The sequence below is a fragment of the Geotrypetes seraphini genome, chromosome 3, assembly GCF_902459505.1.
Source record: "Geotrypetes seraphini chromosome 3, aGeoSer1.1, whole genome shotgun sequence".
Classification (NCBI taxonomy): domain Eukaryota; kingdom Metazoa; phylum Chordata; class Amphibia; order Gymnophiona; family Dermophiidae; genus Geotrypetes; species Geotrypetes seraphini.
Window position 1 is genome coordinate 344,746,783 of NC_047086.1, and position 15,063 is coordinate 344,761,845.

General features: G+C 44.2%; 1 protein-coding gene across 1 annotated transcript in view; it reads right to left on the reverse strand.

Moving 5' to 3' along the window:
* The window catches only part of XDH (xanthine dehydrogenase), a 143,750-nt gene that overhangs the window by 17,668 nt on the left and 111,019 nt on the right, over positions 1-15,063 (reverse strand). Inside the window, exons 25-26 of the mRNA XM_033939065.1 lie at positions 11,340-11,531; positions 1,621-1,766 (exon numbers count right to left, since the gene is read on the reverse strand). Of these exons, the coding sequence (XP_033794956.1) occupies positions 1,621-1,766; positions 11,340-11,531 (338 nt within the window). The remainder of the gene's footprint in view (positions 1-1,620; positions 1,767-11,339; positions 11,532-15,063) is intronic.

A 15,063-nucleotide genomic window follows, 5' to 3' on the forward strand; every position in this document is an offset into this window, starting at 1 on the left:
TATGTGACAGAGTGCATTAAGGGAAAGCTAGCTAGACTGATGAGCCAGGAGGGTGGGGTCCAGCTAGAGCAGTGGTCTCAAACTCAAACCCTTTGCAGGGCCCCATTTTGCATTTGTAGGTACTTGGAGGGCCTCAGAAAAAATAGTTAATGTCTTATTAAAGAAATGACAATTTTGCATGAGGTAAAACTCTTCATAGTTTATAAATCTTTACTTTTGGCTAAGTCTTAATAATATTATAATTTATAGCTAAAGAGACATATGATCAAGAAACTGTTTTATTTTACTTTTGTGATTATGATAAACATAAGAGATAAAAAATAGTACCTGGCGGGCCGCCAGTTTGAGACCACTGAGCTAGAGGGAATGAAAAACCCAGAGTATGAACAAGATGAGCAAGAAGAAAAGTTTTACAGAGTGTATCCAGGAGCCAGGGACTTCAGACCAGAAAGCTGAGGTTGGAAAAGCATTTTAACACTGTGCAAAGTATAATTCTGAAGCTTTGCAGGAGCCAGGTTTCTGTCAAGTGATATTCATTTCAATCCGATCTTCATGTGCAGTAGTAACCTGGTCCAATCAGAGCCCTAAGCCTCTCCCCAGTGCATCCCAGGATGCACCAGGAAAGGAAAGGCCTGCCTTTTGAAGAGGTGGGCCTGCTGGCCGGAAGGGGTAGGCATCCCTCTGGCCGGACTTTGTAAATAAGGTAAGGGGGAACAGGGGGTCGTCAGAGGCATGGGGGATTGTCAGGGCATGATGGTGGTGGTGGGATGGAGTGGGAATCCCTCCTATTGCCGGGGGGTGTCACGGGGGTTGCTTGGTAGCGGCAAAATTTTCTGGCAGGTCTGAGCTGTCAAGCCTTACTTTCCTGTCAATGCCTGAACCAATCAATGCTCAGGCACTGATCAGAAAGTAAGGCTATGACAACTCAGACCTGCATGAAAATTTTGCTTTTAAATGTAGGTTAGGGAATCACCCAATGTTAATAGGGAATTTCCCAGAGTGCTCCTTTAAATAGTAATGACCTTGTTGTAATATATTTGCATGGTAGAGTCAGAGACTGCTAGGAAACTCGGAAAAGACCATGGTAAGCCATTTTGATAATCCGCCACTAAAATATATGAACACTAAACCGGCTGGAACCGGTTTAGCAACCACGTTAAAGTTTTGAGAATTTTCCCCTGAGTTCACTGCTTCTTGAACTCCAGATGCAGCTGAAAAAGACGAGGTTTGCTTGGGGCCAGGGGGACGGAATGGAGTGAGCCCACGGACAGAACGGGACAGGGCTAAGCGTCCTCGTTTTCCAGATGCAAAGTATGGTAACCCTAAGGTAGATCGATGAGAAAATGTAATCTACATGCATTATTGCACACACCAAGGCCTGTCTATTTTTACCTTGCTGAAAGTACACATTTTATTGACTCCGCCCTCATGTATACTTCCTGTTGAGTAGAAACTGGGAAATGTTATAATCAATTTACCCAGCTAATACCTTCTGAAAATCACCCTCAATGTTTCCATGAGGAGCATTCACATGCAAGAGCAGCTCAGTGGCTTTCTTTGAATAGTTTGCCTTCAGTATGCTTTGACTGCTTGCATTCTGAGCAAGTGCTTGGTGCCTACCTGTTGAATTCCTCTATCTCTTTCTTTCTCTGGTGAAACTTTGAACTCATCAGGCATTCTTCCCAACACCTCTGCAAAGTGAAGCCTTCAAGACGTTGGTTGAAATGTGTCAAATCCCCTTCCTCATACAGGTTCAGTTTCCGGACCTGTTCCAGCAATGAAAAATGAAAACCATGAATAATTGATCATAGGAAAAAAACACACGGGATAATTCTATATAGTGCACCATAAACTAGATGTCAGGTAGGCCTAGGATTGCCAGATTTTCCAATCGGAAATTCCAGACCCCCTAGACCCGCCCCCCAGGCCCGCCCAGTTCTGCCCATCCTCGACTTGTAACGCCCTAATCCTGCCCCCGGTCCCGTCCCCCGCTGCCTGCTCTTGTGTGGATTTCCTCCCTGCCCAACGCAATTTGAGGAGGCTTTTCAAAACTCAGACAAAGTGCATTGGAATTGCGCCTCCATAGGTGCCTGCCGGTGTCTAACACCACTCTAGGTGTGGCTAACACCAGAAGTGGCATTAGACACCATAAAGCACCTATGTAGGCGTGATTCATGTCAAAGATAGGCAACAGAAATGTAGGCCTTGAAAACCCTGGCCTATATTTCCAGCACCTACAGTATCTCTTCCGGAAGCGCAATTCTCTAAACGGCGCCGTAGCGTGAATGACACATGATCAGAGCCATTTAGCGAATCCGGCAGTTAGTGCACAAATATGCCGTTATAGAATACTAGTTTATTGCCCCAATTTTTGGTGCCTAAGGTTTAGCGTCCTTTATTGAGCTGACTGCAGTGTATTTCAAAGTTTTCTATATGAAAAATGACATTCCTTGGCACATGCCTACAGATAAGTTACTGTTTTTAAAGAGTATTATCAGTATATGACTATCTAAAACAAAACAAACAAGTTATATGAGATACTGTACAAATTCCTATCTGCAATGGAATCAAGAGGCAAGCATGGCCAACATCAAGGAAATGAAAAAGATGTGATCTTGCAAACACATCATCCTCTCCAGGGATCAATCTTTTTTGCCCTTATTTGGCAGCCTATCCCCTAGCCGTAGTCCCACAAGAAAAGGCACTAGGGGTCATGGGTGCCATTTTGGAACACCTAATAAACTTGAAACTGAAACCTGGGACCACCATGAGCAGGAATGACTAGAATCGCTGCAGCTCTCACCACGGACCCCAGTAATAGGTTCAGGTGGTGGGGAATCTGCCAAAGAGACTCTTAGGGGAATATTTTGATGTTAGAGAGGTCAGTGGGCCTGGTGGTTCATGTTGAGGGAGGGGATGGTTGTCAGGGAGAGCGTTCAGCAAGTACTTACACTTGCCTCAGGGCAGGTGTAAATGCCAATGTCTAGATATTTTTTAAACCAAGGTGGTTTCCTCTTATAAAAACAGGAATATATGTTAATATTGTAGGCCCACCCAAACCAATCCTCTATGCCCTACCTATGCCTCCTTGACATCTAGATAATAAGGAATACAAAAGCATTCTTCCTAAGATAGGTATACTGGGAAATCACATAAGATATAAATGATCACTTTTCAATGAAATTAATTTTAAATTTTGTGTGAAGGTCCTCAGTTTGCACAACTCAAAATCAGGACATAGCAACTTTCTAGAATCTTATTTATATGTGTAGGATAGTCTACACAAATAAAACAGTGTTATTTACAGATGGAAATCCTTCTAAAATAAAGGTTATAGTTAATTAACTTTAGTCAAGTTAATCATACATACAACATAATTTCTTCCCATTCCTTTGCAGAATATTATACAACAGTGCCACCTAGAGGCCATTTCTGTTATTTGTTCTCAAAACGTATTTTATAAAGAAAATACCATACCATACAAGACCCTTGTTAAACTACTATAATGGAACAGCTTCACAATTACTTGTAGTGGAGGAGTGGCCTAGTGGTTAGAGCAGCTGCCTCAGCACCCTAAGTTTGCTTCTCACTTCTTGTGACTCTGGGTAAGTCACTTAACACTTCTTTGCCTCATGTAAACTACATTGATTATGTAAACCACATAGAAAAAGCAGTATATCAAGTCCCACCCCTTTTACACAGGTCAAAACATTCATGCAATACATGATCTTCTTCACCACAGAGTTCTAACAACACCTCTATCTCCCATAACTTGCAAATAAGAAAAGTCCTTATAACTGCAGGCTCTTCTCCCTGGAAATGAAATCTGTTCAGCAGGATGTCATGTAACTCCATCAACACAGGATCATCTGCCATTTGGCAAGGTTAGAACTCCATCTTCAATTTTGGATTTTGGATTACAAGAAGTTAAGTCAAAGATGGAGCTATCTGGATTTTGATAGCAGAAATTTTTGCATTTGCAGGATTTTTCATGTGATGGAACAAGCTTTAAATCGAGCATTTTTTAATTTTGTAATGTTTTGTTGTTGTTTTTTTAATAATTCTTTAATCCTTTTCAAAATTACAATAAGTGTTATATATGTTAAATCACATTAACAATAAATACATCACTTACAAGCTATCATTGGTACATTACATAAACTCTTATCCCTTCCTCCTTCCCACCCCTCCCTACCATATATTCCAATATCTTATAGAATATGTAATAATAAAATATTCCCCCCCCCCATCACTATTAAACTGATAAATTTGGAGCCTGGGTAGATGGCAGGCTAACGGTTGATTTTGTAATGTTGAAAAAATATCTCATGGATAATAGTGCAGAATGATTGTAAAGGGAGCCGTGCAGGAATTTAAAGACACAACATCCATTTAGTGAGCACACGCTCTTTGTATACGAGGGGCCGCTGAAAAGTTCCCAGCCCAACCAAGAAAAGAATGATGAGAAATCATGAAACTTACAAGTTATTACACACTTTTTGTTTCATTTCATACCATTGAAATGAAGTGTCAGGAAAAGTGTGAAATAACTTGTAAGTTTCATGGCTCCACATCATTCTTTTCTTGGTTGGGGCTGAGAACTTTTCAGTGGCCCCTCGTATATATTATAAATTGGTTGGAATGTGAAAGTTGTAATAAATAATCTTTACTGAAGAGTTAACCAGATAGAAAAGAGCCAGTCAATATTCAGGCGGTGGCGGTTGATGGCTGGGCCAAGTGGAGATGCTTCAGGAGGGAGAGAAAAGATGCTACAAACTCTACAAATGCATTCACTCAGCTGCCCCTTCACTTCTTTCCCCCTATGTTCCCCTCACGAGCTCCGCTCAACAGGTAAGTCCCTCCTATCTGCACCCTTTTTTCCTCTGCCAACTGCAGACTCCATCCTTTCTGTATTGTTGCGTCGAATGCCTGGAACAAACAGCCTCAATCCCTACGATGGGCTCCATCTATGTCAGTGTTCAAGTCCAAGTTAAAAGCTCACCTCTTTGAGACTGCTTTCAACTCCTAATACTTCTCACCCTGGGTTCTCCATCCTCAACCCTCTCTGTCTATCCAAGTTAGATTGTAAGCTCTTCTGAGCAGGGACTGTCTATTTAATGTCAAAATGTACAGTGCTGAGTACGCCCTTCAGTGCTATAGAAGTGGGTTTTAAAAAATAAATTTTATTCATTTTCAAACTTACAATAAGTGTGACATACGTTCAAACAAATTAACAATAAATACATCAATTAATAATCATCATTGGTACAAAACATAAACTCTTATCACACCCCCTTCCCCCCTTTCCTACCATATAACCAAATATCTTCTAGAATATGTAATAGTATAATAACCCCCTTCCCCCCTCACTATTGAACTTGTAAATTTAAGGGAAACAATTTCATCTAAACAGTACAATATTTTGTTAATGGCTCCCACACATCTTGAAATTTCCTGAAACACCCCCCGCTGTATTGCACTAAATCTCTCCATTTTATAAACATGACATAAAGAATTCCACCAGAAATTATAATTTAATCTACTCCAATCTTTCCAAGTGTTAAAAAGTAGTAGTAGTGGTAGAGATGCTTCGGCCCGACTGCCAAATTATGCAGATGATGGCCAATATATGTCTGCCCTCAGAATGCTGCTCTCCGGCCCACTTCAAAAATGGCCAACCAGAGCCAATATTTAGTGGCACCGCTTGGTTAGGTGCTGCTGACTATTGGAAGACAGCCCGCTGAGTGCAATTTAAGCAGGCAGGAGCCCTGTCTGCCTGCTTAAATCTCTTTGAATATCCACCAGTTGATGTTTTGATGTGGTGGGGCATTTTCAATATGACATCTAAATCTGATTTTGGACGTTTGGGGGGAAAAAGTCCAAAAATCCAGTAGAGAAAATTGCCATTTTCAAACCAGAAAAACGTCCAACTTTTTGATTCAAAAATAGCCATTCCCTAGATGTGCTTAAAAACATAAGAATAGCCATGACGGAGAAAACTCTCCGGTATGCTAAATCTAGAGCGGCAATGTTGTCCGTGGCAGGGGTACAATTTTGGAACTCCCTCCCTGGTATCCTGAGGACCTGTTCTGACCGTTTACAGTTTAGAAAGATGTTGAAGAAGCTTTTCTCTGAAATTATGTTGGTAGGCATATTTAATAAGAATCCTGAATTGTGATTGCTACACTTTGGGCTCCTTTTACGAGCTTTATCGCATGCAACTTTTTAGCGTGCGCTAACCCCTGCGCTAGCCGAAAAACTACCGCCTGCTCAAGAGGAGGCGGAAGCAGCTAGCGCGGCCGGCAAATTAGTGCACGCTATTACGCTAATGCGGATTCGTAAAAGGAGCACTTTATTTAGTGGAGATGGTTAACGTGTAGATTTGTTGGGCTTTTGACATCATTTTAAGTGAACTAAATTACTATGTAATTGCAATGTAATTTGAATGCATTTTGTAAATGTGCTGTCCTTGAATTACTGTGAATGTTTTAATTGTTAACTGCTTAGTTATAGGCGGTCTAGAAATTTTAGAAATAAATAATAAATAAATAAAATCTAGCCCGGTTTCATGTTTCCAACAGTTGCCAATACAGGTCACAAGTACCTTGCAAAAAAACAAATAGTAGCAACATTCCATGCTACCGATCCTAAGTCAAGTAGTGGCTTCCCCTATGTCTGTCTCAATAGCAAACTATGGACTTTTCCTCCAGGAAATTGTCCAAACCTTTTTTAAACCCATCTACATCAACTGCTGTCACCATATCCTCTAGCAAACAAAACATCCAAATGCCAGTTTATGCCATTTTTAGATGGTTTTCTCTTTTGAAAATGAGCCTCATAATTTCTGAAAAATATTGTCTTTTTAAAGCTGAAAATGATCGTTACTAAGGAAGCCACAACAAAGAAACTAGTGGGAGAAGAGACTGTACACATCAGCCTTAGAAACAGTGAAGTTTATTAAATGGAATCAAGAATTAAAACCTAATACACATATCAGTACAGAGTCCATCTCTTTTGTTTTTGGACGCGACACGGTCCATGTTTCGGCTTCCAAAAAAGCCTGCCTCAGGGGTTAAAATTGTCGATCCAGTAGATGGCGCTGTCTTGCTATCTGCACTAGCACTGTCACTTACAGCCTCTTCTATTAAACAGCGCTAGCAGATTTTAGCACGGTGAGCCGTGCTGAATGGCCCATACTGCTCCCGAAGCTCATACAGTTCCTATGAGTGTCAGGAGCAATGCGGGCCATTCAGCGCGGCCCTCTGCGCTACAAACTGCTAGCGCAGTTTAATAGAAGAGGGGGTTAGTTTCCTGAGCAAGTTTTTCAAGCGTTTTCAGAGCTCCTGTGTTTGTGATCAAACCCGGAGATATCATTTTTCTTTTAGAGATTTTAATCACCACAGTTTCTTTGTTGTGGTTTGCCTGACGTGGGGTTACTTTACCTTGTTTCTGTGGATTGTGTCAACAAGGAAATACAGAGTAGGCAGAGAGTATGCCGACTGCACATTATGTCTCATTCCACACCTTCTAGTTATAGGTCATGTGCTCTCTCATACATGGCTTCCTATTGAAACTGATTTTGATTAAAACATTTTTTTTCCATATAAAGTCAGTCAATATAAAGAATACTTATATACATAAAACTTTAAAAAATACAAAATAAAAAGAAAGGCATAGTTTGATGAATGGAAACAAAAGAGACCTGACTGACATCCCAGCAGAACCATGGGGCACCTTAGGGGTACTGCAGTGAACTTCACATAAAATGCCCCAGGTATACATCTCACCATAACCCCCTTATATTGTATGGTGAGCCTTCCAAATCCCACCCAAAACTATAACAATAATCCTTATGCCTGTAGGTGTCACTTATATGTAGATACAGTAGATTTTTGGTAGGTTTTGGAGGTCTCACATGTTCCACCACAAGTGTACTACTTAGAATGAGATATGGGCCTCAGTCCCTATCTCTATTAGGTACGCCGTCAAAAGCATGCCGGATTTTGGCATGCTGACAATACCGCAATGACATTTGCACACAGGACATATGCCCACCGCCGCTTTTAAGCCTTTCCGTTAGCATACATTTACATTTACAAGTCCTCGTGCTCCTATGGGGTGGGGGTTCAGGGGGGAACCCCACCCCAAGTGCACTGAAAACTCTCGTTCTCCTTTCTGTTTTCGCATCCTCGTGCTCCTATGGGGTGGGGGTTCAGGGGGGAACCCCCCCAAGTACACTGAAAACTCTCGTTCTCCTTTCCGTTTTCGCAACGACCACTAGGCTACTCCAGGAACCTGCTTGCTGCCCTAGTAGGACTTGCCATAACATCTAAAATTGTCATACAGGCTGGCATATATAGTGTTCCCTCATGAATTCGCGGTTCGCGAATCGCAGACTCACTCATTTGCGGTCTGCTCTGACCACCTCTTCCTGTAGTAAAGTCGGGCTACACCAATCAGGAGCTGCGTGTCAAAGCATCTCCTGAATGGTGCAGCCTGACTTTATTACAGGAAGAGGCGGTCGGAGCAGACCGCGAGTGATTTTCTTCACCCGCCGGTGCTCTAGCTGCCCTCTCCTGCCTCCCCTGCCTTTTGACATGCAAAAAATCACATTTGCGGTTTTTCAAAATTTGCGGGGTTTCCTGGAACAGAACACCACGAATCTCAGGGGAGTACTATATTTCGTTTATATGTTTGCACAGTAGGAGGGGTTATTGACCACTGAAGGAATTTGGAGGGGGTCATGCCTTAATCCCTCCAATCAGTGGTGTAGTAAGTGGGCGTGTGGGGGGTGGCTGTACCCGAGCGCCATCATCGTGGGGGCCACGGCACCCCTCCTCCACTCTGCACCCCCACCTCTCCCCATGCCACATGAGCCCCCATTCCCTTCCCCCATACCTCTAGTTGTTCACCGCCACAAGTAACAACTTCAACATGCTCCTCACAACCGCGTTGGCTCCTGCTGACCTCACTTTCCGGATGCCATGCATAGGAAATTATAGAGAGCCGGCGCAGTTGCACGGAACACATTGAAGTTGCAGCACCCCTCCTCCTCTCGGCCCCCCCCCCCCCAGCCTCTTCCCACTCCTCCTGCCACAAACGCACTTCCCCTCCCCTTCCCCCGTACCTCTAGTTGTTCACCGCCGCGAGTAATGACTTCAATGTGCTCCTCACAACCGCGTCGGTTCCCGCTGATGTCACTTACGGATGCCGCGCAAAGGAAGCGAAGTCAGAGGGAGAGGATGCAGTCACAAGGAGCACGTTGAAATTGTTGGTCGCAGAGGTACGGGGGAAGGGAAGGACTCGTGCGCGCATGGCAGGGGGAGTCGGGGAAGGAGCACGGGGCGGGGAGGGATGCCACCGCCCCGGGCACCTTTCACCCTCGCTACGCCACTGCCTCCAATGCTCATCTGGTCAATTTGGACTAGAGAGTTGCAAGGGGACAGAAATCCCACACATCCCCTCCCGTCCCCGCCAGGATCCCCTCTGTCCCCACCCGTCCCCATCAGGATCCTCTTCATCCCCACCTGTCCCCGTCAGGATCCTCTCCTTCCCCATCCATCCACGCAAGGAATTACCTCCACCCCCGCCCGTCCCCATAAAAAGCAGCAATTACTTCTGACAGGATCATCAATTCCAGTTTCTTTTGTATTTGCGCTGCTGTTTTCCTTGTGGAATCTCTTTGGTGGAACCTTTTTTTTGTTTTCTGTTCAGGTAATTGACTTATAAACCCCCTCTTTTACTAAGGCTGATGTGTCCATTATATTATATGGACGAACCCTGCTTCCAAAGCCTTCCATCCCCGTGGGAGTCCCGTGGGCCAGAGGGGAATCCCCATGGGAGTCCCGTGGGTTAGGGGGGAGTCCCGCGGGACCCCCGCAAGACCCGCGGGATTCCCGCAATCCCCGTTCCCGTGCAGACCTCTAGTTTGGACACCTTTTGGCACTTATTCATTATTGAAACAGGTCTAACCACAAATGTCCACATTTTGCCTTGGAGGTTTTCTACAATGTTCCATTACTGCAGAAAAACGTGCAAATCATAAGCCTGCCCAAACCGAGCCTCTAGCACACTCCCTTGACATTTAGATGCACCGCAGACAGCCCAGAAAATCATCAATAAAACGGGTTTTGAAAACAGCAAAGTGGACATTTTGGTGAGAAAAAGGTCCCTCTGCCCTTTTATGCCACTTTTTGGAGGTTTTTCTCTTTTGAAAAGGAGCCCCACAGCCTCTCAACAATATTAGCACTAAATCTCCCCACCCCCTTTTACAAAACCGTAGCACGGTAAGAGCTCCGGCCCTCGTAGGAATTCCTAAGAACGTCGGAGCTGTTACCGCCACGGCCGGTGCTATAAACCATTCTACGCTTTTGTAAAAGGGGGAGGAGTAAATTTTATTTATTTAATGTATTTTCTATCCTGTTCTCCCCAAAGCGCTCAGAATGGGCTACAGGTTAACATACATAATTCAGTGATTATAGATTTGGGAGTACTGTACAGTGGTACCTTGGATTATGAGCATAATCCGTTCCAGGAGCATGCTCGTAATCCAAAATGCTCGTTTATCAAAACAAAGTTCCCCATAGAAAATAGTGGCAACAGCAACGATTTGTTCTAGAACCCGGGGTCTATATCTGTCAGGTGTTGGGTGCTGCAGCACCGTCTCCTCCATCTGCCTTCTCCATCGGCCATCTGAAGAAGAACCCCATTGTGCCGCTTCGGTGGGGGGGTGTCAGCCGCTGGAGAATCCGACAGTGCCACTTCGGGGGGGGAATGCCAGCCGCTGGAGAACCTCACAATACCGCTTCGGGGGGGATGCCAGCTGCCAGAGAATCCCATAGTGCTGCTTCAGGGGGGGGATGCCAGCCGCCGGAGAATCCCACAGTGCCACTTCAGAGGTATGCCTCCTCCATCCGCCGGCCAGCCCTCCACTTCGGATGCCCCCCCCCGCATGCTGGAAAGCCCCCACCCGAGCCCACGCAGCCGAGCGCCACCCCATCTGCGCGCCGCACACAACACGCACAACGCTGATGATTGACGCTGTGCACGTCACACGCAATGCACAGGCGGGACAGCACCCGGCCGCGCAGGCCCAGACAGAGGTCCTCCAACCTGCGGAAGGCACCCGTTGTAGAAGGCTGGCCGGAAGACAGAAGAGGAATCCCCCGAAGCGGCGCTTCCTGGACTGTAAGCGCTCATTGATCGGGGCAGTGCTTGGTTTGCGAGTCAAAAGTTTGCTGAGTGTTTTGCTCGTCTTGCAAAACACTCGCAAACCGGGTTACTCGCAAACCGAGGTACCACTGTATTTTCTTTGGCTGGGTTTTTTGTGTGATATTTACCTCTTCTGCTGGCAGCCCACACGTGACAGCAATGTCACTCATCCAGGACTCCGCAATCAGCATGGCTTGTGGGCTGCCAAATCCACGGAATGCTGTGTTGGAAGGCAGGTTAGTCTTACAGACATAGCCCTCCACTCTGATGTTGGGAATCTTGTACGCATTATCTGCATGGAACAAGGATCTGTCCATAACCTGAGGAACACCAAGCAAAATTAATTTTGTAAAAATATTATTTTATACATCAACACTTGGGGGCTGGATATTCAAAAGGAATTAGTCATATAGCAGCCATCGCTTTAAAGATACGTTCTTTATTTCTGAATTTTTTTAGAGGACTTATACAGACAGTGCAACTGAAAGTTACCTCTGACTGCTCCAACCCTACCATGATAGAGATGGGGCAGTGTTAGGGTTTACCAGACGTCTGGATTTTCCTGAACTATGTCCTCCTTTGTCTGGATTTTGAAAAGCTTCCATAAATCACCGTTAGGCAGGAGGGCATTCGCCTCCTTCCCGACGAGAGCAGGTAGCAGGGGTAGGGCTAGGGCAGGGCTAGGGTGGGATTGGGGCAGGACTGGGGCATAATGGGGCAGGGATGGGTGGAACTGGGCGGGCCTGGGGGACAGATCTAGGGGTCCAGATTTTCCATTTGAAAAATCTGGTAACCCTAGTCAGTGTGAGTGTTCTGCCCTCATATTCACAACAGCACATTCCTGAAAATATGTAAACAATATGCATTGCTGTGAGCTTAGTAAGATGGAGCCCCTCGGGTCCCAGTGTGCTTTGCTGCTGCTGCCCCCCCCCTCCCCTCCCCTCCCTTGGCTGGCACATGCTGTGGAGAAAGTTTAGAGAAGGCATTGTTTCCCAATCTGTTTTTACACGTGGATTTGCTAGCCTCCTAATTTTGCATTTTGCCAATCTTTTATATTTTTTTATTTTTTTTTAATATCTTTATTCATTTTTAAATTAAAATCAGTGCATACAGATATTCATACAATTTACATGAAAAACACTATCATCTTTCAATAATATTCATGAAAAACATTGTTACCCCCTCCCCCCAATCTCAATGTAATAAGTAAACCATACAGTATTTTGTCCATATATATATAATTCAAAAAAACCAATCCCAATATACAAACCCCCTCCCCTCCCTGGATGTGCAACTGATAACCAGAAATAATTAACTATTCAAGTAGAATCAATGAAATTAGTCAATGGGCCTCATGTCAGATTGAACCACTTGCCTTTTTGATCAGAAAATGTCTTCTCCTTTTGGAAACATAAGCATAACGAATTCCACTAGAAGGAGAAATTCAGTCCATGATGTTTTCCAATTTTTTTGTAATCATTTGGATGGCTACCCCAATTTTGCCAATCTTTTAATTGCGAGTCTGTTAGTTGAGTTCAGCTTTAGTGGGAGAGGCTGCAAGACATCTGTGAAAATCCATTCCCAGCATCCCCTGATCTCAGGAAAGCTGGCTGAGTGTCACTTCTGAGACAGAGAGAAATCCTTGAGATCATCTAACTTTAAGTTTGTTATATTTTCTTTAAGTTTATTAAAGAAATAAATCTGTGTAAGAAATCACAGAGACCAGAACTTAGGCTACAAGTTCAGTTTAAGCTGATTGACAATCACTCAGAGTCAGTGAGAGGTCTTTAGTAGTGAGTGCCTTTTGATGATATTGACAGGAGTTGCCATCCAACAAATAACATATAATTGGAAGGATTGTAAAAGGCTGAATTATTGTTTCTGGTGGAATTCAGTTTGTCGCGTGTATAAAATGGAAAGAGCGTTGGCAGTTCAAAAAGGTTATTATAATAAATTTAAGGATGTGTGGGGACCATTATTAAATTATTATAATGAATAATTTTCACTTTTCCCAATTTTAATACACATGTGGATTTGGGGTGGGGGGGATTCTTGGTTTTCCAATATTAATATATATATGAATGACATAAGATATTATTTTCATGTGGTATATTTTAGTTGTATATGAATTTGGGAAGGGGCTGGGGGTTAAATCTTCTTGTTGTAGGATATTGTAGATTTTCAAGTGATGTTGTACTATAATTGTTTAATATTTACTGGACACTTGATGTAAGTTATAAAATGAATAAAGAAATAAAAAAATATATATATATATAGTGAGTGCATTTTGCCCGGCTGTATTTTTTGTGATTGGACTAGATGTCCGGATTTCCGAGGACATGTCCTTCTTTTTGAGGACATGTCTGGGGGCTTTTCAAAACCTGGGACTTTGTCCGGATTTTGAAAAGCTTCCAGCTATCAGCGATGTCGGGACGGCATCTAAGCATGAGCGGATACAATGTGGTGACATCATGGATATGCGCGCATGCGTGTGACATCATCGCATCACTCCAGCACATGCGCAGATGCCCTCCCAACAAGCAAACAGGTTGAGGGGGCGGGGCAGAACTGGGAAGGCCTGGGGGTGGGGCCATGGGTCCAATTTTTCATTCTGGAAAATCTGGTAACCCTGGATTGGACCAAAATGATAGAACTCATTATCAACTGAGATGAGATCATCACGCAATTACCGTATTTTTCGCTCCATAAGACACACTTTTTCTCCCCCCCAAAAAAGTGGGTAGAAAAAAGAGTGCATCCTATGGAGTGAATACCCAAATCCCCCACCCCCATTACATTATTTAGACCACTGCCGCTGCTCACCCTTCGCCTGCCGCCGCTACTGCTGGTTGCTCACTGCCGCTGAAAATAGAGGAAGGGAAAGGCCAGGTGGGTGCAGCCAATTCTGACGTCGGGAGTAAGGCTTCTGGGCCAGCGGCGTGCAATCGCTGCACCCGCCTAGCCCTTCCTAGCATCTCTTTCATTCTGGGTGCCGCACTGCTGAGCCAGGAGTCATCCCCCCCAACTCACTACTGCTGCTGCTGCTTTGTCAACGTGTCCTCACAGCAGCTGGAGGTAATTAAATCTAGCGGGCGGGCGAACAGGCTTGGGAGGGCGGCGGAAGAGGACAGAGCCTGGAAGGTAGTGAGGAGGAAAAGGAGGGAGAGAGGAAGGGACAATTGTTGGGCCTGAGTTGGAGGGGGAGAGGGAAGAGGACCAAGGCTAGAAGGCATTGAGGGGGACATAAGATGGAGGGAGGAAGGGACAATTGTTGGGCCTGAGGAAGGAAAGAAAGAAAGAAATCACCAGACAATAAAGGTAGGAAAAATGATTTTATTTTCAATTCAGTGATCAAAATGTGTCTGCTTTGAGAATTTATATCTGCTGTCTATATTTTGCACTATATTTGTCTATTTTTCTATAGTTGTTATTGAGGTGACATTGCATATTTTAAAAAGTCATCTGCCTTGACATCTGTGCCCTGTCCCTGCCTGCCCTATGCCCTGCCCCTGCCCACCACTAGACCACCAGAGGGGGGACAGGGTACAGAGCCTGGCAGGGAAGGGGTGCAGAGCCTGGCGAGTGCGGGGTTGGGTTCAGAGTCTGGCAGAATGTTTTTTTCTTGTTTTCCTCTTCTAAATCTAGGGTTCATCTTATGGTCAGGTGTGTCTTAAGGAGCAAAAAAGTACGGTATTTAACTTTTAGAAAATCATTGAAGGCCTTTCTTTTTTGGAAGGCACTCCATAATATTCTTTAATTGTTAGGGGGGTATTTTGTTTTCAAATCTGTTTATATTGAAAGACTTATTATGATAACTATAATTTTGGATGTATTGTTTTGTTTATATTTTTG